Below are 24,944 nucleotides of genomic sequence, written 5' to 3' on the forward strand. Positions count from 1 at the left end.
CTACTGCACTCAAAATTACTGCAATGTCGGGATATCTAAACTATGGGTTTTTCAAACTCAATCGCAATAAAACGATGCCAATAGGAAAAAGGACAGCCAAGCTGCAAAAGGGGAAATTAGGATATTTGGATACTTGAAAGCAGGAAATTCCTCTACACAAAGTGAATGGTCAATTTGTAGACAGGAAATTAGTGGTTCTGAAGAAGGGTCGCTGGACCCAAAATGTTAACTCTCTCCACAGATGCTGCCAGACCTGCTCAGATTTTCCAGCAAATTCTGTTTTTGTTTCTGATTTCCAGCACCTGCGGTTCTTTTCGGGTTTTCTTTTAACGGTTTCCCATCCTCTCAAGTGGGAGTGGCTGAAGGGATTTCCTTCATTCCAACAAGAAATAGACAAAGAAATGACTAGGAATATATAAAGGAATTCCCAAATGGAAACAGCAATTGGAGATTCTCACCATTCCATCTAGGAACGGCCAGGCCTACATTTCTCCCTCTCAGAACAAACAGAATGTTCCCAATTTCACCAGTGGGAATAGCTGAAGGGGTTCCTAATTTCTCAATTTTCCCAGCTGCAACATTCAACACAAAAACAACTGCAAAAGCTGCAGGAATCTTCTGTCGAAGGATTTCAGCCAATCAGGAAAACTATATGTTGACCTTCACAGTATTGAGTACAGGAACTAGGAACAAAAACAGAAGTTGCTGGAAAAGCTCAACAGGTCTGGCAGCATCTGTGAAGAGAAATCCGGTCCAGTGATCCTTCCTCAGGAAGAAGGATGTCTTGCTGCAATTATACACAGCATTGGTGAAGCCACACCTGGAATATTGCGTGCAGTTTTCGTCTCATTATCTGAGGAAAATGAGCTTGCTATAGAGGGAGTACAGTGAAGGCTTAATAAATTGATTCAGGACTGGCATATGAGAGTTGAGTTGGATGGATTGTATTCCCTGGAGTTTAGAAGAATGAGGAGCGATCTTATAGAAACCTATAAAATTCTAACAGGACGAGACAGGTTAGATGCAGAAAGGGTTGTGAGAGAGCTCAGAGTCGCGGTCATTGTTCAAGGATAAGGGATATTTGTTTTAGTACAGAGACGAGGAGAAATTTCTTCACCCAGAGAGCAGTGAGCCTGTGGAATTCTCTGGTTGAGGCCAAAGCATTATGTTTTCAAAGAGGAGGTAGATATAGGTCTTGTGGCTAAAGAGATCAAGGGATATGGTGGTGGAGGGGCGGGGGATGGTGTTGAACAGTTGAGCTCGATGAACAGCCATGCTTGGGGTGAATGGAAGAGCAGGCTCGAGAAGTAGAATGGCTTGCTCCTGCTCCTAGTTTCTATGTTTCTATAGCAAGGTCAATGACGGTCAGAAGATGGAAAACTGCTGAACTGGATAAACACTTGTTGTGCAAAGGAAGCCACACTTCACACCAACACTGTCAAACAGCAGTGACATCAGTTTTCAGCTTTAGTCAAGAGTGGGCTAGTATGGTGCAGTCGAACCCAACCGCTCTAAATGCAGAAATGGCAGGTTAGGCGGTTGAGGTTTAGGTGAACTTTGTGAAATTCAGCAAGAGAGCTAACCCTAATAATTAACCTTTTATCAGCGCTGTCTCACATGGCCCTACAGAATGAGACCTGCAAATTCAGAGCACTAACAAGCTGGCAGGCAGGGTGTCTGACTTGTGTGACCTTTGCATGCACCATAGTGTAGATGGGCAGATGTGAAAATATGCTTTATAATTATAGATTCATATTCAGGAGTTACGGGTCTATGAACCAGGGACCCAAGGGGAAATTTAGTTTCAGATTAAATTCTAACTTATATTACTCATGAATCTGGTACCAAGGATCCCCTTTTTCTCTGAAGTGCAGGTGTATATTTTATACTTAAGTTCGAATTTCACTTGATGTTGAAAATAAACAAACTGAAATATGGTGAATTAGTCCACAGCGGTCTGCACACTTTGGGGTCCTACTAGAATTTTTTTCTATCATGCTACACATATTGTGAAACTGTATCGCAATCTTAAATCCTCCAAACCTGCCTCCCCAAATGGCTTGACGCATGGAAAATGGCTTACAATTCATATTCTGAGACAAAAACACCGGAATAAGTGACCTGAGTTTGAATAATCAGTGCCAAACCTTTGCGTTCTCCTTCAACAAGGCTTCAGTGAGGTGTGTCTGGAAAATGGCATTACCATCACTTTTGAGAGCATCAAAACTCCATGGTCACATTCCAATTAAGGACAGTGGTTGGGTTGTGATAGCAGGAGCCCAATAGGAGGGCTCACAGTATGAGCTGAGCAGCAGTTCCACTGTCAGACACTAAAGCACGATGGCACCTCATTATGGAGGTCGTCTTAGAAGCCTGCTTTTATTTTAAATTCAAGGAAAATTCAGAGTAATTGAGCCATCCATATGGAGGGAAGACCTCTCCCCAGGAATGGTTAAAGCTCAGGCAGCAGCCTTTTCACTCTTTTTTTTTGATTTGATTTGATTTATTATTGTCACATGTACCTAGATACTGTGAAAAGTTTGGATTTGTGTTCAATACAGGTAGATCATACCATACAAGTGCATTAGGGTAAGAGAACAGATTGACGAACACAATGTTATGACTGCAGAGAAGGTAGACAAAGAGTGAGATCAACATTAAATTTAAATTTAAGATTAATTTAAGAGGTCCATTCAGAAGCCTAGTAACAGCAGGGAAGAAGCTGTTCTTGAATCTGTTGGCACCTATGTTTAAGCTTTTATATCTTCTGGCCACCCAAAGAGGTTGGAATAGATTATAAAAGGGGTGGGAGGGATTTTGATTATGTTGGCTGCCTTTCTGAGGCAGCAAGGAGTTTAGATGAAGTCAATGGATGGAAGGTTGACTTGTATGGCAGACTGGGCTGTGTTTACAACTCTTTGCATTTATCTTGTGGCTCATTCGCTGGGTCAGTAAGAAAAGACTCCAGTGGCTCTCTAAGATGCTACCAACTTTCAAACTAGGCGAGAGGCAGGTCAGGAAAATCCCATCAGTGTTTGAAACTTGTGCCTGGGCCTGGGTAAAGCTTTAATTGGCCTAATTGGATAGCTTGTGCGGCCTTTAGCCTGTTTCCAGCAAGGGCACAGTGGCGGGAATAGGTTGGAGAGCTGAGACTATCAGAATTTCCAAGATTTCCCCATACTGTTGTCTGCAAAGCAGGACTGGTATGTTACAACTCATCAAGTTTCAGTGCTGTTATAGGGTGGCACAGTGGTTAACACAGCTGCCTCACAGGGCCAGGGACCTAGGTTCAATTCCACCCTCAGGTGACTGTGTGAAGTTTGTACATTCTCCCTGTGATGTGTGGACTTCCTCTAGGTGCTCTGGTTTCCTCTCAAAGCCCAAAGATGTGCAGGCCACGTTGATTGGCCATGGGAAATTATCCATTGTGCTCAGGGACGAGCAGATTGGGGGGTGGGATGCTGTCAGGGTTGGTATTGGTTGGGCTGAAGGGCCTGTTTCCACACTGTAGGGACACTGATTGATGATTTGTTACACAAGTTTCTGGGATACTTTGATAAGCTAGTTGTAATATTGTTTCTACCAAATTGTAAATAACCAATTAATTACTGTTCTCAAGAAAGCAATAAAGATTTCAATTCTTTTCTAAAGAAGGGTCTTGACCCAAAATGTCAGCTTTCCTACTCCATTCATTCAGCTCTTCACTGTGTTTTTTAGAATTAGAATCCCTACAGTTTGTAAACAGGCCTTTTGGCCCAACAAGTCCACACCAAATCTCAGAGCATCCCACCCAGACCCATCCCCCTATGACCCACGAAATCTACACCTCCCTGACCACTACGGGCAATTTAGCATGGCCAATCCACCTACCCTACACATCTTTGGACTGCGGGAGGAAACCAGAGCCCCTGGAGGAAGCCCATGCAGACACAGAGAGAACGAGCAAACTCCACACAGACAGTTGCCCAAGGCTGGAATTGAACCCAGGTCCCTGGTGCTGTGAGGCCGTAGTGCTGACCACTGAGCCACTGTGTTATCTCAACAATTCCCATCGTGTTGGATTCTCTAGGATCCGCTTCTGGCTGCAAACAGAAGATTTTGTTTTAAAAGCAGACACAGAGACAGAAATAGAGACATAGGTGCTTAGCTCATTTTTCTGAAACAGAATCAGGCCCAGAGAAGTCCTCTATCAATTTGGATTGTAAGGAGCAGAACACAGTATTACCCATGTGGGAAAGTGTCAGGAGCTCAATATTTTCTTAATGTGCAAGAACAAATGGTGCAGATTCAAATATTTATTTCACTATGAATTAAATTAATTAAGCAACCTGGCCCCGTCTCACCAAGTGAATGTTTGGTTCCCTTCTGGGGAGGTTGTCAAAGCTTATGTTTGAATGAAAGAGATGAACATGCAGTTCAGGTCACCAGGGGGCCCTGTTGTTTCACCCCTAGGGTATATTATACTGTTTGATATTAGGCAGTAAGGACACCTTCCTACAACTACAATCAGTTTGTAGGTATGACCAACACAGCAGTATTCCAGAGATTATCCAAGGTAACACACACATTTGTACACAGCTATACCATATCTAGAAAATACTTGCTGTAGGCCTGCGTGTGTGAAATTGGAAAAATATCCTATTCTCCAGCACTTTTGGCTCTGCTTCCACCTCTAACAGGCAATGCATTCCAAACTATCATAACTTGCTGTACTAAAAAATCTTCTCATCTTGCTTCTGGATCTAATATCTGTTGTCCTTAACCTGGATTCTCTGGCTACTGTTCTGACTTCAATGGAAATTGAAATTCTTAAAACTTCAACAAAACATCTCAATTCTGAACTGCTGTAATAAATCTCCCTCCAACCTAATCTGCATCTATGGAGAACAATCCCGTATTCTCTAGCTTCTGTACATTCAGTAATTTAAGACCCTCCACCCTCTCCTCTCAATTTCTCCAGACTGAAGTGTGCTTCACAGGATTGGAAAAGTTGCAATGTTTCAAATGATAATCCACGATAAGTACATTGAACTTAAAAAAAGTTTACTTATATTCTTATGTATGAACCAATAAAATTATAGTAAATATTTACAAATAATTATTCTTATATTAAGATTACATACATCAACAGATCACAAACAATCGTCCTTGTGTACACACATACATTGAATCTACACCCATCTTATTGCATGGTACTTTTAGCTAAATCTAATATCAGAAAACTCAAGTTGCATTCAACAGTTTACTTGAAACAGAAAGCACAAATCCCAGTATTGCAATGATGATAAAGAAAAATATCAGATATCTTTGGCAAATTGGCACTGCAGTAATTACATTCAAATGTTATTACACCAGAAAGCAACACACACAGCACAAAATAAAAACACCAAGAATTCATTTCAGTCTGTAAATTACATCCTACAAAAAACAGATAGAAAAACAGAGTTTAAAGAAGCATTTCCTGCTGGAAACAACTTTTCTTTTGTCTTCATCCTTCAAAGGCAATTACTTTCACAAGAAGTACTTAATATTTACTGTACAGAGTTTCTAAGTTGGCCTAGTGACCTTTGGTGAATGCATTGCTTATGCATTTCACAAACCAAGTTTTGCTTGTTTAATTGCAAGCTGTTTTTAACTGTCTTTTGATTGTTGCTCTTTATAAAAGTATTTTTAGTTTGTGTTTAAGTTGCAAACACGCTCACCCTTGCTAGTGTAGCTAGTCCATTTTGGGAGGGTATGCTGAAGTTAAAGAAGGTAGAAAGACACTTGGAACTTGGACAAAAGAAAAGGCTATCGAGAGTGAAAGATGTGTTCAGCATCATGGAACATTCAAGTGCATCCAGTAAGCTGTGTGGCTTACTTACAGACAAGATATGACACTGGAGAGTTCCTGATCTCTGGCTGGTCAATGAGGGAGACTGTCCACAAGGCTGATGCGCAACCACGGAGGAAGGGAGGATGGGGGTTGTGCGAAGTCAACATGTGATATTGCCTTGGAGCTCCTAGTAGCATACAGAATGGTAATCTGAAATACCAGTTGCCATTGTCTGAGGCAATTCATATACTCAGCCCTTTTGGATTTAATTTGCGAGAACCAAATGAGGGACGGAGAGAAATCTTTTAAAATCAATGGGAGGAGTGAAAAACACTAATTGGATTTTAATAACTTACCATATTAATGACTAATTATTGAAATGGGTATAAAATGACTAGGACAAGTGAATCAGACAAGATGCCTAGGAGGAGATGAGCAACTTATCTCTGAGGGAGGAAGGAAAAACAATATCTCTCCCCTTATCATTGCTGAGCAAGGATCAAGATGCTGAAAGTGACAAAGGCACACTTACAGTTCCTTAATTTTAGCTGAACAGCTTGAGAAGTTGCAAAGAGTCAACCACACGGGACTGAAATCTTTCCTACATAGACTCATGCAATGTGGCAGGCTTCCTCATGAACGAGCTGATTCTTTGCATTTTCACAGTCATTTTCTTTCCCTCCTAGTATCACTCTATTTCTCAAGCCAATTGCTCAATGGGATTTGTTGTCAAGTGTGTGGGCTACTAGTTCAGTTCCTGCCAAATCCATCATTACCATTCCACTAAAGTTTGGAAAAATACAAAATAAGTAGAAAATGAAGCTGTACAGGCCATCCCTCTTCTCTCTGATGACACTGACACATAATAAAGTACGTACCAAAGCCCTACATGCAGGATGAAAAAGGTTGTCAACAATATTGTCAGGCTATTTGATGATACGTGCCTCACATTTCACATGGAGGTTGAATCTTGTACTAAAGGAGGAAGTATGAAACCAGCATTACCCACTTTATCCATGCCATCTTCCCAGGAATCTCCCAGAATCCAATTTGACAAAGGGTGTCACTGGACGTGCGTTGATTTGGGAAATGTTAATATCATATCAACTTGTTTGATCAAATGTTTTTTGGTGGCAGCCAGGGGTTATTGATGTGTGTATGTGACAGAGAGAGAATATAGATGACAGAATGTATCGAGGGAAAGGTGTAAAAGTAAGAATGAGAGAGATAATGTAAGGGATAATTTGGCCTTTGGCAGTAACACAAGATGGTTGATAATAAATCAGTACCCTGCTCTACACCTTGCCCAATTAACTTTTTCACCGTATAAGCTATTGTTGATCATATTATCCTTTACATGCTACAGAACAAGATGAAATATCATCTCTGTGTGTTCCCAAATAACTAAAACAAACATTTTAGTAAATGCAAGTTCGCTTGTGCTTCTCTTTTTTTTTGCCTGTGACATTATCTGAATATATCTAGGCGCGTAGGGAGACACTTGGTGGAACTAACCTGTGAACTTCACAGCCCAGTGTTTGCTTACTTATGGGCCATGGGACCTTGAGCACACATTAATCAAACATCTTACTCCTTCCTAAAACACATCCTTTTTATGTTCTATTCAATTGTATTGGGCTGAAGAACTATGGAAATATAGGCAGCATGGTGGCTCAGTGGTTCGCACTGCTGCCTCACAGCACCTGGGGCCCTGGGTTTGATCCCAGCCTCGGGGGACGGTCCGTGTGGTGTTTGCACATTCTCCCCGTGTCTGCGTGGGTTTCCTTCCACAGATCAAAGATTTGCAGGTTAGGTAGATTGGCCAATGCTAACTTGCCCATAGTGACTAGGGTAGGGGCTGGGTCTGGGTCGGATGCTCTTTGTAGGGTTGGTGTGAACTCGATGGGCTGAACGGCCTGCTTCCACACTATAGTGATTCTACGATCTAAATGTTTGTCAGCAGGCAAGAGCATACTAGCTGTTGCTGCTCAGGAGCAAGATTGCTTAACGACACTGACGGTTCATTTAAATGAATTCAGAAGAACTTCTCATAATTTTATAGGAAACAGTGACAATCATTGAAATTCTGCAGAGGCAATTTTACCCAACTCATCCATGTGGAAACTGATGGTATCCCATGAAGCACTGGTCTTACACCTCATCCGAGATTATTCCATTAAAATTAAAGGAGTGAGAGATCTGGTAATGTACAAATGCAGGGTGCAACATTTCAGTCTCCCACTGACAAGTTAGGGTAAAATTATTCCATATGCTGCTTGTTTCTTCCTCAAAGCTGTGCACTGATTGAAAGTTTGATCAGAAGTTTCCTGTGCAATCAACTGCAGAGTACTGAAGCAAATACCTGTCAGAAATGATCTCTAGGGGTCTTGTGGCACAGTGATAGTGTCCCTACTTCTGAGCCAGGAGGTTCAAGTCTTACCTGCTCCAGAGATGTGTCATAACATCTCTGAACAGGTTGATGACAACACGTTTGTAAGAATTGATCTTCAGCACTGCTTACAAAGAGGATGATAAGATATTTCACTCTTTGAATGACAGGACTGCTATTTATGTGAACAAAGTTATGTTGGCCAACTGCATGTACAGTATCAGTAAATAAATCATTGGCACAAGCTGCCCAGACGTTCGCTGATAACACCTCACATATTTCCTAACTATTTAAATGCTACTTAGAGTTTGTTATGGAAATCTGCCTTAACTTTTACCTCATTCTCACTGGTTGTAGTTTGCCAGTCAGAACTAGCATGAGAATGGGGTCAAGTGGCCAATGTTTCCACCACAGACAAGGAGGAGCGGTTTCCAAACCATTATCCAACAACTGAGAGAAAGTAGACATCTGATAACACAGTGGCAACACAACCAACATTCAGAAAATGAGTTGGGCCAGCTCTAATCTTGGCAAAAAGTACCACCAGTTAATATTGCTAAAATTGTGAGGCTTATTAGATTGTTCTTATTGGGACTGTTTCTTTAAATTTTCAGTAAAATTAAGGGAGTCAGATTACCATTCAAAAATCTGACTGACAATAAGCGTAGGTGGTTTGATAGCTAGGGATCAGAGGGAGGGCTTAGATTGGTTTGCAGGGAAGGAAGTGCTGGATATTCATGATGGAAGACATGCAGCAGTCTGTGTATCAACGGTAGAGACAAAGTCTCCATTCCAGTCCCCTGAAAATAGTTTAACATGTCACCTTACATTTTAAGCTGGTCTTTTAGTTGCAAGATGGAGGAGAATTGGGCCCTCAAGGATAGTTAATTAGCATTTCTACCTAGACAAAAGACCCATATGATTCACATTAATACTGGGAAGTTGCTAATAATCAGGTTACAGAAAATATAATTGAACACCACAGTATTTTGAGACCAACTGCATTTGAGAGAGGGCCAAAATGTTACTATGATTCACTACACAGGAATGTGGGTGAAAAATTTTGCTAAGGTTAAAGACCATATGTTGTGAGGAACTAAAACTAGCCTGGGAGAGTTGCCCAGCTTTGGTGAGAGAACAAGTCTCAGAGAAGAAGCCTCACAGTTCTCAGACTCAAAGAAAAAGAAAAGGGAATAAATCCTCGGATGTTAAGAATCACTTTGAGTTAATTTTGGGAAAATTGAATGGAATATAAAGAATACCTTTTGGTGGGTGTTTTCTCTGTTGGACTAAGTAGTAGTTTTAGAGGTAGCCCATTCAGTGGTTTAAAGCATAATTACCTAAAATGATAGTGTTCAGTTAATAGTGTCTTCTGCCATTTGTTACAGTGACTTGCTGAAAACATGAAAACTTGACAAGTCATTCTTTCAGCTATTAACTGTATTTTCTGTTCAAAAGTTATCAGTTCCTATAGGGTTTGTGACGATACACACATGCGTAATGTGTTCTCCAGGGCTATTCAATTAGTTAAGGATATCCAAACTATATTTTGTAGACTTTTTTTCCCCTTAAATGTCCTTCTGTTTTTGTCATTTTTCTTTCCTCTCCAGGGGTTCGTATCATTGGTGGGATAGGTAGCTGGGATCCAACGGGGATAGGGTTACTGGTTGGATGTCTAGTAATGGAGCTTCAAACATACCAGTTGTATGGAGACAGTCTGATGGACAAGATGATCGCCATCATTTACTTTCAGGTCTACAGAACAGCCCAGCTCAGTGAGCATTGAGAGCAGTGGTAATTTCTTCTATTTTCACCCAAAGTTCTTACAACCCAAAACCAACCCATGTTTAGTGAAGGGAAAGTGTGATTCTCCCCAAGGGTTTCAGCTTGGTCTTTTACTTCGACAGTCCCATTCTCCACATTGGATATGTTTCGCGAACGAGTTAACTATTTAAGAGCTATTTTTTGAAAGAAAATATTTTTTAAAGTAATCTATCAGCCGAGAGAATTTATGCATGAAATAGAATACAGAACGGTGGCAACACAAGTACTCACTGCACCAAACCATTGTCCGAGCTTCACAAAGAGAAATAAAGTAAAATGTTAACTCAGGAACGGCAGGCTGCATTTTATGGATCCAGGTCTATGTCTGATTTGTATTTGGGAAAATGGGTTTCCTTACACACACACACACACACACACACACACACACACACACACACACACACACACACACACACACACACACACACACACACACACACACACACACAGCACAGTGCAGAATATACAGCACAGAAACAGTCATTTCAGACTCACTGACCTGTGCCGATGGCTATATTCCATGCAACCCTCTTTCCACATATGTCATCTACTCCATTACTATTCTGTCCTACTGCTTTTGCCCTTAGGTGATTATCCAGATTCCTTGTAAATACATTTGTGCCATTTGTCTCACCTACTCCACAACATCCACATCTGAATCACTCCATGTAAAGAAGACACACACAGCCTCCCATCAGTCAACCCACACTATGGGATTCTAGAGCTGAGAATTTAACAGTATTTAGATAAAAATGTCAAAATTCCACTTTATCTGAATAAATAAACACTTTAAAAATATGTTCTTAATTTCCTGAAAATGAAATGCAAATCTCAGAGAGTTAAACATTAAGGCCCCAATTTTAACTGCCCCCATCTGGCAAAACCGGAGGGTGTGAGCTAGTGCCACCAACCCCACACCTTTCCAGCTTTATCCTCTTGTTTAAACAGTAAGACAGCAGGACATCCAAAGGAATGAAGTAGACCTTTAACAAGCTAAAGGCTTGACTCTCTCCCACCACAGACACCCACATTATTGTAATGTAGTCCTAACCCCTCATCATCAATCTCACAACACCCAATCATTACTCTAACCCCTCAGTACAAATCCCACTCCTTCCAGTCGTGACACCAACCTCGAAGCATATCCCAAACCATGGCTCCAAGCTATGAGTGTCTTCCACAAGGGGAGGTAATGGCCCAGTAGTATTATTGCTGGAGTATTAATCCAGAGACCTGGCAATGTTCTGGGGACACAGGTTCAAATCCCACCAAGGGGAAGGTGGATAGAAATTGGAAGTTTCAACTTTTTTAAAAAATCTGGAATTAAAAATCCAATGTCAATTGTCAGGGAAGGAAATCTGCCATCCTACCCTGGTCTGGCCTACACATGACTCTGATCCATAGGGATGCAGGGTGACTCGTAACTGACTTCTGGGGTAATTAGGGACAGGCAGTAAACGCTGGCCTAGCCAGCCCATGAATGAATAAAACAAAATAACCCCTGTTTATGGCCCATGACTAAAGCTTGGAGATGATTTTGTCTTCCTGCTGCTTGTGAGTGTTACTGAGTTACTGTCACCAATAACCTTGCATTCTTGTCGCCTCCCTATTAACATCAAAGTCTTCAGTGTTGGGTATGAGAGAGAGCACACACAGACACAGAGGTCTCCTTTCAAAATGAAGCTGCCACTGAGCAATTCCCATATCACACTGAGCTTATGGATACTACAGAAGTGTGTGGCCTGTTCTGGTTTACAGCAATATCAAATGCTCAGAACCTACTCAGTCTTCCATCATTGTCCTGTGTGCCTGTAATCATCAGCACAGGACCAGTTACGATTCAGTGCCTTCTAAACCCAGGGTGCAGAAAGACCTCAACTTAAACTAAAAATCATATTGCAACACTAATGTAACAGTGTTTCAATTTAAACATGGCATTTGATAAGTTAGAATTCACAAACTGGATTGACCCAAATGCAATATTCTCTGAAATTTTTCAGAGGCAATAGATGTTTTAAGAAGTTGTTTTAAAAGCAGATGCTGTTGTAGTACACAAAGGGTTAAGGTTGAGGCTTCTGTGCTATGATGCAGTGTGTAATTATTCTATAGTTTGTTTCTTCCCCATATCAATCTCCGAATACTTGCAAGTACGGTGATTCACTAATCCAAACCATGGGTTTTAAACATAGGCAGCTCTTTGCTACTTCTCAGTTTGGAATCATTCTAAAAAAAAATGACATGGACTAAAATATTACCCTCATTTTAAAAAAAAACACACTTTTCCCTAATTCAAACAGAAACTTGAGCAGTCTTTCATTGTTACTAACTGGATGCACTCCATCGATTGCCTGGTTAACTATCGGTGTGGGTCCAAAGTCAGCAGTTTCCATCATTCTACAATGAACAGAACAAACATTTGGCACAGTCTTTCGAAAGCCAGTTTGATTATCCTGCAGGAAGTTCACATTTGAGCTTCTGAGCTTCACACATTTCCAGTTGCCTCAGACCTGATTGATATGTGTTGTAAGTGCACAATTTCTTCACTACCTGCAGGTCATGCCTCCCCCATACCCCCCCACCAGCTAGTGACGATCATAGGTTGCTGCAGCAGTTGCTGGTGCTGACCCTCGGGTTGCTGTGCTGTAGTAATAGGGAGAACCTGAAAGAAAACAACACCAGGGTTACAAAGATTTGCACAGTGAAAAAGCACCATGTTGCCCACATAACAATTTCCACCGGGTCAGGGTGATAAGCTAACTCATCAGATCAGATCATTTCGGAGCAGCTACACTTTGGAATAACTTGGGCTAATTGGCCAGCTATCCATTCTCTTTCAACATTGAAAGATGTTAAGTTGAAACTAGTGGCACTGCTGAAGGACACCAAGAAATAACATTCAGCATAAGAGAAAGCAAAGGCCTGCCAATGTTGGAAATCAGAAACAAAAATCAGAAATTGTTGGGAACACTCAGCAGGTCTGGCAGCATCTGTGGAGGGAAAGCAGTTAACCTATCGGGTCCAGTGACCCTTCTTCAGAATTGATTGTAGCTAGAAAAAGGTTACTATACATATGAGATACAGAAAGGTTGGGGAAGTGGAAAGGAGTAAAGGATTGGTGGAGATGGAGCCAGAGAGAGAGAAAAACAGTTGAGCACACAAAGACTGTGTAAGGTCAGCCTGGGAGAATGAATAGCTGCTGATGGGGACTGTTAATGGCTGATAATAGGTTATGTGTGGTAGCAGCCCATGTGAGGACAAAGCTTGGTGTGTGGGGGTTAGGTAAGGACAGGTGATAGGGTGCTCAGGCCTCAAAATTATTGAATTCAATATTGAGTTCAGAAGGTTACAAGGTTCCCAAACTAAAAATGAGATGTTGTTCTTCCATCTTGCAATGAGCTTTGCTAGATCACTGGAGCAAGCTCGAGAAAGAGATGTTGGTCAGGGAACACAGTGATGTGTTGAAATGGCAGGCAAGCAGAAGCTCAGGGTCATTTTTGTGAACAGAACATACTTGCAACCAACTTGCAGAACGAGTTCAATAATTTCATGAAATAACATTGACCTCCCATAGCATTATTCACCAGCAACACTCCCAGTGCTGATTCTCCTGGAGGAGACATCTCAGTGAGGAAGGTTGCTTGCAGTCAGCACTGGATGGAAATTCATGGATGGGTGGAGAGGTGGCAGCTTAGTAGTAATGTGTCTGGCTAGTAGTCAGGCTGGTGTTCTGGGACATGGGGTTGAATTGAACGGTAGCCAACAGTACAACTTAACAAAAATCTAGAATAAAATGCTAGCCTGGTGAAAACCATGCAACGACTGCCAATTGTTGTAAAAAAACCACCTGGTTTACTAATGCCTTTTCAGGAAATAAGTCTGCTAAACTTACTCAAGCAAGCAACAAATCCTACATCCCATAAAAGAATACATGAATAAACATAATTGTAGTAAATCTAACTGTGCCGCAAATCTCCTTGTGCATATTAACTAAAGTCACTATTTAATATATTTAAGGAAATCTGCAAAAAAAATACTGGAGATGAATACTGATGAAGGGTCTAGGCCCGAAACGTCAGCTTTTGTGCTTCTGAGACGCTGCTTGGCCTGCTGTGTTCATCCAGCTTCACATTTTGTTATCTTGAATACTGGAGATACTTAGCAGGTCTGGCAGCATCTATGGAGAGAGAAACAAAGTTAATATTTTGAACCTGATATGACTCTTCTTCAGAATGGCAAGTACTATTTGCCTCACTGTTATTCTGACTGCAAATTCTGTTCTATAAAATATGACTCACTAATATTTGTGGGATCTGGCTGTGCGCAAATTGTTTCTACCTTACAACATTGACTATGCCTTGAAATTCAAGTATTGACTATTGAATAGATTTGGACATCCTGAGGACATAAAAGGAGCTACTAAGTCTAAATCCTATTTTCCATTTAAGGAATGTGCCATAAATAGAGATAACTGTAAAAAGAGTATTATTTGAAGGGAAGAACTACCCAAAGTGACAATATGCAATAATGTTCTTCAATAATTTTAATGAAAACTAAGTTTTAGTTAACCAGTATACTGTACATTAAGTACTGGGAGGTGAAGGTCTAATGGTCTTATCACAAGACTATTAATCCAGAGATCCAGGTAATGTTCTGGGGGCCTGGATTCCAATCCTAGTATGGCACATCATGCAGTTTGAATTCCATAAAAATCTAGAACCAAAACTCTAATAATGGCCAAAAGTCGAATAATATTGTATTAATGTTAACATGAGTAATAAATGGAAATAGATTCAAGTCTTAAGATTTATTTGTTTCTGTTGAAGAAGAGTGGAACCATCTTCAACCCTGAAACTAGGTAGAAGCCACCTAAGACATCTATATTCATACACTAAGAGTGTAATATCGGCTTCAAGACATTAAAATGGTGAACATGATAGAGTCCTGGGTTCAGCATACCAAGTATCTTTGACATTGTCTTAAAATAATGTCAAGCGCTTGTTAAAAATTACGTAAACTGAAACCGGAAGCTCAGGGCCATTATGCAGACTGATGGTAGTGTCTCGCAAAGCTGTCACCCAGACTAAGTTTGGTCTCCCTTTATAGAGTAGACTGCTTAGTGAGCAGCAAATGTAGTATGCTACACTGAAAGAAGTGCAGACAAATCACACAGAGGCAATTTGTTTCTTCTCAGAGAGTTGTGCGGACTTTGGAAGCCTCTGCCCGAGAAAGTTGTTAAGGTCAGTCACTGAATAGTCATGTTAATTCATAATAAACACGGTAATCATAGGTTATCGAGGCTGGATATGAATGTGGAATTGGGAACACAAACAGATCTGTCATGTCCTTGTTGGAATGGCAGAGAAGGCCTGAAGAGCCAAATGGCCTATTTCTGCTCCTGACTCAGGTGGTCATGTGGAGAATGGGGGGCGGGGGGGGAGGTGAAAGAGGAGGTTTCACATCTCCTCCTAAGTGCTGTGGGTAGAAAAGGAGGATCTTGCAGATAGCCCTGGGTGCCAGGGATCCTAGTTTCTTCAGAATGCTGAAAACTGGCGGGACGGAAGATGGATTTGGTGGTGGTGTTGCACTGTTTAGGCAGGAATGCTAGAGGATGACATATTGAATACAAGAGGCTGGTACGGCCTCTGGGGTAAGCAGTCATACCTCCAACCTCAAAGTCTCATGGCCCTGACAGCCCACCTTCCACTTCCTTTCCAAGATCCACAAACGCAACCATTCTGTTGGAATTACTATTTCAGTCTGTTCCTATCCTATTGAGCTAATTTAGTTTGTTTCAACTCCCTTTTCTTCCTTTGTCCATTTTCTTGCACCTACATCTATGAATCTTTCAGGGCGCCCATTGTTCTAATAGTTTCCAGGTTCCTGGCCCAAACCATCTCTTCTTTCCCACAGACCTCAATCCCTTAACAATCCCAACAACCCCTTAGAACATTCCATTTTTTTTCCCATGAAGACAGGCTCAGTTTCCAACCGCCCTCAATCTTTTCCACCTGGCTACATCCACACAGATAATTCCTGCAACTGCTGTCCACAATAAAACCTGCTGTACGAAGGGGAGGTCAAATGGAGATTGCATTAGCACTTTGCTTTCAGTTCACAAACATGACTGAGCTCCCGGATATCCACTGTACCTTACACCTTGCCCCACTTCTCTACAGCCTCCTGCAGTGCTCCATTGAAACTGAACACAAGCTCAAGGAATAGCACCTTCTCCTTTTTTTAGCTACTGATTGCCTTCTGGACTCGACGCTGAGTTCAACAATTTCAGACTCCAATCTCTGCTGCCATTTGAGGTAGACAATCAGCCACGGTCATATTGAATGGTGGAGCAGGCTCAAAAGTAACAAAGGGCTTATTTCTGCTCCTAGTTTCTATGTTTTATGTTTCCTTTTCTTTGTAGGTTTCCAATTCACTATCATGTTTTTCCTCACAGCTTGTGGCTGTTCATCATCCTGCCATTCACACCTCCTCCAGACAACTCTTAATTCTTTATCTGTCCCATTCCTTTCCCTTCGAGCTTGCACCACTAATCCTTTTATTATTTCATCTTTGTATCTTTTACTCCAGCTTTACCTTTTTGTTCCATTTTTCTGCCAGATCCACTTGTTTACCTTTCTGAATTTCTTCGAATGTAATGAAACATCATTGACCAAAAACATGCATTCTGTTATTCTCTCTTCATAGGTGCTGTCAGCTCCACTAAGTATTTGCAGTAGTTTTTGTTATTATTTAAAATTTCCGACATGCTGGCTGCACAGCTTTGACATCTGCACATGCCCACTTGTAGGCAAACAGTCACTCAGATGCCTCACTACCCTCTGATGTGGAACTTATCAATGACTAGGAGCCAACACCATAACGTCACTCAGGTGTCACACCCACGGAGAAGACAGAAACTTGAAACAAAGTTTTGTATCTTCACCTCCTTTCTTACTGAATATTGGGACATAGCCTCCCAATGTCACAGTATTACTAAGCTTCCTAAAGCATAATAGGTCATTAATAGCTGCCAAGTGCCCAATCTAAAGGTCGTCCCAATTACCATTATGGTTACTATGCTTTCCTAAAAAGAAGCCTTTGGAAGATAAGGGTCTGACAAAGCTTTCAAATGTAATTTGTCACCTGAATATGTGCCTGCCTAAGTATGCCATGAGCTGAGGGAGAGCACAGCATTCAAGAACGGCAGGAGCAGGAGACAGAACCCAGCAGTAGAGAGCTCTCCAACCTGCTTTTACTCATCAGAGCTGAGGTGTGGCATCACAGTGAAGTGGGTACGTAATTAGTGGGTATTTCTTCTATGTCTGTTTTAATTGGCTAAGTGGTTTAAATGAAGAGACATTATTATATCTGAAGAGTACAGTCAGAAAATTCATTCAAAACAGTTAACATGCAAGTTAGTTAAATGAACTAGGACAGCGATGGCTGGGTGGGTGATGTCTTGCAGCTGTGGTATGTAGGAGCTAGTGGACACCAGTGCAATCTACGGTGACCACATCTGCATTAAGTATTAGTTTCTTGAGGACCATTGGCTCAGAATAGATAAAATGGAGTGTGAATTGTGGATAATGTGACACATCAGGAAAGTGGAAAAGGTACCTGGACACTATTTCAGAAGCGAGTCACACCTCTTAGATGAATTCCAATGAAATTTGGTTCATGGTCAGGAACAGGAGGATGGGACTGCAAATAAGGCAGCTATTAGAATATGGAAATTAGCTTTGAAAGAGCCTCAACCAGTGCCTATGTCTGACATATACAAGGTTATTGCTCCCATGGCACAGATCCCAGTAAGATGAGTGATCTGACCACAGCAGTGTAATCCACAGCATCCTTCAAACATGAGAGAAAAGAGAAATTTTGGCAGTAATGATCTAGCATAATTAGGGGAATAGACACTGTTCTCTGCAGCTAAGACAGAATGTTCTGAAGAATATATTGCCTACTCGGTACCAAGCTTCAGGGCATCTCTTCTAGCTGGAGACAGTGGGAGGGAAAGATATAGCTGCCATGAACTGCCTAAGCACCAATGATGTAGGCAGGAATAGAAAGGAGCTTCTGCTGAGAAATTACTGCAGCTTGTGGTTAAATTGAAAAGCAAAACCACAAAAAGGTGTTAATCTCGAGACTACTAATTAGCTGGGCCACATGCAAATTGGCCAAGGATAAGTAAAATTGGTGAGGTAAATGCAGGGGTCAAAGATTGGTGCGGGGGAAGTAGGGCCTGATTCATGGAGCATTAGCATGAGTACTAGGGAAAGACAACTCCTCCATTGGGACCGGCTTGTATATTAGGACCAGCGACATAGCGAATCATATAACTGTGGTTCTAAAGTAGATCTTTAAGTTATTTGGGTGGGAGAGGTCTCAATCACAGAAGTTAAAAATCCAAAAGAAATAAGAGATTGCAGAGGCGGTGAAGAGGTGAATGATAAAGTCTGCCAGGAAAAGGCAGAAAATCTACAAAGGATATTGCAGCAGAAATTAGAACCGAGGTGAGTAATAATGGTAAGGAGGCAAAGCTTAAAACTCTTCATCCAAATGCATGCAGCATTTATAACAAGTTAGATGAGATGTCAGCACAAATAGAAATAAATGAATATGACTTGATAGCTATTACACAGAGATGATTGCAGGGTGTTCAGGATTGGGAACTCAATATTCAAGGGTATCTGATGCTCTTGAAAATAGTCTAAAGGATAAAGGAGGTGGGGATAGCTTTTTTCAGTAAACCAATGCAGTGGTAATTATGTATATTAGGTTGTGATATGGTGTCAGTTTGGATGGAAATGGCAATAGCAAGGGAATGAAGAAAAAGGTGGGAGTCATTTATAGGCCGACAAAGAGCTGCCTGACTGCAAGGCAAAGCATAAATACATTGGTAAACAATGGAGGCAAGTAATAAGGACACTTATCATGGGTAATTATAATCTGCATTTTGACTGAACAAGACAGGTGGACAAAAGTAACATGGGAGGCAAATTTGTACAGTGCATCAGGAATTGCTCCTTAGAGCAGTATGTTGCAGGACCTACCCAGGAGCAGGCTATTTCAGAGATAACGGGAACTGCAGATGTTGGAGAATCCGAGATAATAAAGTGTGAGGCTGGATGAACACAGCAGGCCAAGCAGCATCTTAGGGGCACAAAAGCTGACGTTTCGGGCCTAGACCCTTCATCAGAAAAGGGGGATGGGGACAGGGTTCTGAAATAAATAGGGAGTGAGGGGGAGGCAGATCGAAGATGGATAGAGGAGAAGTGGAGAGGAGAGTATAGGTGGGGAGGTAGGGAGGGGATAGGTCAGTCCAGGGAGGATGAGCTGGGCTGGTTTTGGGATGCAGCGGGGCAAGGGGAGATTCTGAAGCTTGTGAAATCCACATTGATACCATTGGGCTGCAGGGTTCCCAAGCAGAATATGAGTTGCTGTTCCTGCAATCTTCGGGTGGCATCATTATGGCACTGTAGGAGGACCAGGATGGACATGTCATCTAAGGAATGGGAGGGGGAGTCGAAATAGTTCGCGACTGGGAGGTGCAGTTGTTTATTGCAAATTGATTGCAAGCCCAGCTCATCCCTGCTTCCCTAACCTGCTCTTCCTCTCACCTATCCCCTCCTCCCACCTCAAGCCGCACCCCTATTTCCTTCCTCATCCTACCTCATCCCACCCCCTTGACCTGTCCGTCCTCCCCGGACTGACCTATCCCCTCTCTACCTCCCCATCTATCCACACCTCTACAGGCTCCATCCCCGCCCCTTTAACTTGTCTGTCTCCTCTATCCATCTTCAATCCGCCTCCCCCTCTCTCCCTATTTATTTCAGAACCCTCTCCCCATCCCCCTTTTCTGAAGAAGGGTCTAGGCCCGAAATGTCAGCTTTTCTGCTCCTAAGATGCTGCTTGGCTTGTTGTATTCATCCAGCCCCACAGTTTGTTATAACAGGCTATTTTAGATCTAGAAATCTGACATGACATAAGATTAAGAAGACATCTTGTAATTAAGGGTTTTCTCAGGAGTAGAGATCAACATATAGTAGAATATCAAATTTTGGTTAAGGCAGAGTAACTTGAGTTGCAAACCAGTGTCCTTAATTTAAATAAGGACAAATACAGAGGCATCGAGGAAGTGGTTGATAAAGCATGCGGGTAAAATAGACTCAAGGTAGTTCAGGTGTGAGAAATGGCAGATACTTAAGCAGATGTTTCATGGTGCTGAGCAAAAATTTGTTCTGGTCAAAAAGAAAGACTCCACAAAGAAGGATGGACCACCAGTGGTTAACAAAGGCAATCAAGGAAAGTATCCAAATTCAAAACTAACGCATGCAAAGTGGCGAAAAACTCATGGTAGGCAAATGGATTGGGACTGTTTTTTAAGAACCAGCAGTGGTAACTAAAAAGCTAATAAAGAGAAAGTTGATGATGAAAAGTAAATTGTCAAAAAATATAAAATACAAATAGCAATTGCTCCTACAGTTATATGAAAAGAGTGCAGCTAAATTAAGTGTTGAATCTTTGGAGGATGCAACTGAGAATTTACATTAGGATATTGAGAAATGGCAGATAATTTATACCAACAGTTTCATCATTATCACAAGAGGAGGAAACTATAAATATCCAAAACATAACAGATAAGCAAGGTATTAATGGGAAGAAAAATCATGCATCATTTACTTTTAAAAGAGCCAAAGTATTTGACAAACTGAAGCAGACAAGTCACCAGGACCTGGTGGCCTACATCCAAGAGTATCAAAGGAAGCAGCTGGAGAGATAATGGAGGGATTGGCCAAAATGTTCCAGAACTCAGAATTCCAGGAGGGCTCCAGAGGATTAGAAAACTGTTGGTATGACACTGCTGTTCAAGCAGGGAGGGACACAGAAAGCAGGTAACTAAAGACCCATTAGCCTACCATCTGCCTTTGAGGAAATTGCCAGAGTCCACATTTCAGGAAGTTGCAGGGCACTTAGAAAATCTTAGCACAGAGTGAATGTGATTGTGTGAAAGGGAAATCATGTTTGACAAATCTGCCAGAGCTCTTGTAGGATATGACAAGCAGGATTGATAAAGGGGAATTGGTAGATGTAGCATATTTGGATTTCCAGAAGGCCTTCAATTATGTACCATTTGAAAGGTTATTGTATAAGATGGTATTTAAGGTCATGTATTAGCATTTAGGGATTAGGGAATCACTAACACATAGAACACAAAGACATCAGCAGTGGGGATACCATGAGAATCAGCCTGAGGCCTCCATTTACAGCGTACATTGATGACTTGGAGAAGAGGCAAATCCTGCACTCCAGATCCTGCTGATTTGTGGGACACCTTGTTCTATATGCCATAAGATCTGTAGTTTGAGATAATACAAGCCAAATACTTTGATTGCTAGCAATCTGAAATAAAAGCTGAAAATGCTAGAGAATCTCAGCAAGACTGACAGCATCTGTAGCGACAGGAACAGAATTAATGTTTCGAGTCTGGTATGACTATTCTTCAGAATGAATAATAGGTCCCTAGGGTGTACTGAGGAACAAAGGGACCTTAGTGTACAAGTCAATAGATTCCTGAAGATGACAGCACGGGTAGACAGGGTGGTTAAGTGGATATGTCAGATGCTTGCCTTCATTAGCTGGTGCATAGAATATAAGAGCCAAGAAGTCGTTTTACAACTTTACAAAGCATTGGTTAGGCCACAGATGGAATACTATGTGCCGGTCTGATCACCACACTATTTGAAGGACACACCTGGAGCAGAGGAGACTGAGGGGGGATCTGATTGAGGAATACAAAATTATGAGATGCATAATCAGAGTAAATCCTCAGAACATCTTCCCCATAGCAGACATGGCTAAGACCAGACGGCATAAGTTTAAGGTGAAGAGTAAGTGGTCTAGAGGAGATTGGAGGAAAACATTTCATCTGGAGGGTGTTAGATTTTTGGGAATATTCTGCCTGAGAAGGTGGAGGAGGAAGGTATTCTTACATCATTTAAGAAGCTTCTGGACAAGTAGTTAAAATGCCAGGGCATAATAGGCTATGCACCAAGTGCAGTTAAATGGGATTAATATAGTTTGGTATTTGTTGATCAGCATAGACAAGATGTACTGAAGGGCCTATTTCTATGCTGTATGACTCTGTTAGAGCAGGCCACAGCCTGTCAGCCAGAAAGAAATGAAGGACACTCATTCCTAACCCTCAGGGGAGCCTCACTTATGCTGGTTGTGACATCTCAATAGCTTGTGCTGTGATCACCAATCTACTCCTTGCCAAAGACTGACTATTCTCTCCGGTACCTCACTTCCCACAATCACAGCTGATGCACTGACACACAACCTTCCACAGGCTGCTCACCTTCGGATGCTGCAGACTATCCCTAAGGGCTGTTTCTCGTTGCCAATTTGGTTGACTGTGGTTTTGGAAACGGAATGTAAAAAAAAGTGAGAATTTTCTTTCACATTACTGATGTTAGGCACTGAATGTCAGACAAGCACAGCATTATGTCAGAGGCAATGCAGATGCTGAGAGAAGTAGGCGGCATGTTCACTCAGTGATTATCGCTGCAGCCTCACAGCGCCAGGGACCTGGTTCGATTCCAGCCTCGGGCAAAATCTGTGTGGAGTTTGCACATTCTCTGTGGGTTTCCTCTGGGTGCTCAGGTTCCCTCCCACAGTCCAAAGATGTGCAGGTTATGTGGATGAGAAGTGTGGGGTTACAGAGATAGGGTAGGGAGGTGGATCTGTTTGGGATGTACGTTGGGAGGTTGGTGTGAACTCAATGGGCTGAGTGGTCTGCTTCCACACTGTTGGGATTCTATGATTCTATGAAGTGATGGTGAGATACAGCTGGGTGTTGCAGGTGTGGAGCCCAACTGTGTGCTTCTGGATGATAACGTCAAGCAGCAGGATGTAGATGAGAAATAGGAGGGGGCTAAGGACTGATTTTTGGGAATCCGAGAAATAATGGTTCAGGAATAGAAAGAGAACCTCAGATCTAAGTGTATAAATAAGAATGAAATCAGGTGACAATAAATAAACAACCTTGTTGAGTCTTCAACTATATATATATATATTACTAAATGGAGAGAATGGGTTGAAATAAAGGAAAGTAGTATAAATTGGAGAGGCAAAGTCTAAGCATGCCTCACTTCAGTTGAAAACAACCGAAACCAAAACTTTTAGTGGTCCTGAATGTCCACTTCATTCTGTTGAGAGAATAGTCTTATTGTGAAAGACACACATCAGAAGTGCAAGTTAAAAACACTAGCAGATGTATTTTTTTGTGTGAGGTAGATGGAGGTTACTAAGGTTGTGAATAAATCCAACACTATTTATGCTAAAATTAATCAGTTAGAATGGACGGCAGTAACATACGTAACATTCTCACTCCATCTAAGGAACACTGAGGAACAGCTTCATGTGCCAAGTCACCTCTAGAGAACAGAGCCTCATCACCGGAAATGCCCTAATTATTTAACAACTGTGGAGCAAACAATCATATACTGACGCCATATCCCAGTAAAAAAAAATGCATGTTTAACTAGTTGGCTGTATTAGAATGGAGATTCTGTCAGCTCGAGTTAAATTCTGCAGTATACACAGATTGGTGTCAAAGTGGAGATAGGAACAATGCATCAAAAGAAATTTATCTTGATCTCCGTCAAGTTAAAAGTAATGAGCTAAAATGGCACAGGAGTTATCACATTCAAAGGGCATGAAATTGGATCATTTTTCTTCATTAGATTTTGTTACTTGTATTTAGTGTTCTTTTAAAGTATCAATTTGGACTCTCTTTCCCTTCACTCACTTTTACTTTGTTTTGAACATTTTCTTTGAATTTTCAGTCCTGCCGACATTTGCACTGCACGTATTCCCTTAACACCCCAAATAGACACACGTGACAAGTGCTAAATGATGTAACAACTCATTGAAATATACTCTGAAATGGTCAACAGTGTTCAGCTATATTGTGTGGAAAGTTATACATCACCTGTCACAGCAGTAAATGCCATAAAGAAATGGAAACAATTGTACACACTATCAACTGTATTTGAAATAGAAATGTAAATGATTATGTGCCCCTCACTCTTTACATGCCTGGGATTTAAACCAACTTTAGAAAAATAAAGGACTGCCCAGTCACAAGTGCTCTGGCCCAAGGACAAAGTTGTCTCGAAACAGGTGCCCAATAATCATCATCCATGTTGCCTGTGTGCAAATTCTTGACTAGGGACTCCCAGTTTCACCCACTTGTCCTAGCACCAATTTTCCATTGCACAGAGTTTGGCATATGGACTGTGGTAGAAACATGGATGTCACATTGTTTAAGCTGGGGACATTGTCACTGTTCTCTCAATTTTCATGAACTGATGATCAGATTTCAGTAAAACCCCCACTGACTGGAACCACCCTGGGGCTGCAGATCTTCTGTGGATGTTCAAATCCCTCTGAACACAACCTTCTCACAGGAGTTATGAAAAGTCATTTGGGTGACTCTGCACTCCTATTTACTCCTCCCCATCTTTTCTGTACAGAGAGATGGTGCAACCTCTAATTGATTCTTCTTCAACAAACACTTAAATTGTCAAAAAAAATGGAAGTAAGCATCAAATCAGCATGAGTTAATCCTCAAATCAATAGACATATAAATCTAGAACCAAGAAACAATGCTGTGTAACTAGTATAGCACTGAATTTGGTGAGGTGAGTGGTGAAGAAGACAGAAAATTAAAGAATGCAATGTTAGTGAAGTGTGAAAAAGAGTATTTTAAAGAAAGCTGCTGTCAGATCCAGCTGTGTCCACTATTGGCTTAACAGGCACAGAAAAGAAAAAAAACAAATACAATTTTAAGTAAAACATAAATATGATGCAATGATAGAGTAGGAAATGGTATCCAAAATGCTTTATATATTG

The 24,944-nt window shown here is 41.4% G+C and overlaps 1 protein-coding gene across 2 annotated transcripts in view; it reads right to left on the reverse strand.

Annotated features, from left to right (window-relative positions):
• Positions 1–5,026: 5,026 nt before the first annotated feature.
• pax5 (paired box 5) overlaps positions 5,027–24,944 on the reverse strand; it is a 203,017-nt gene continuing 183,099 nt past the window's right edge. For both annotated transcript variants that reach the window (XM_059643140.1, XM_059643146.1), the window contains one exon: positions 5,027–12,687. In XM_059643140.1, coding sequence (XP_059499123.1) covers positions 12,611–12,687 — 77 coding nt within the window. In that variant the 3' untranslated portion in view covers positions 5,027–12,610. The remainder of the gene's footprint in view (positions 12,688–24,944) is intronic.

The sequence above is a fragment of the Stegostoma tigrinum genome, chromosome 3, assembly GCF_030684315.1.
Source record: "Stegostoma tigrinum isolate sSteTig4 chromosome 3, sSteTig4.hap1, whole genome shotgun sequence".
In the NCBI taxonomy this organism is placed as follows: Eukaryota; Metazoa; Chordata; class Chondrichthyes; order Orectolobiformes; family Stegostomatidae; genus Stegostoma; species Stegostoma tigrinum.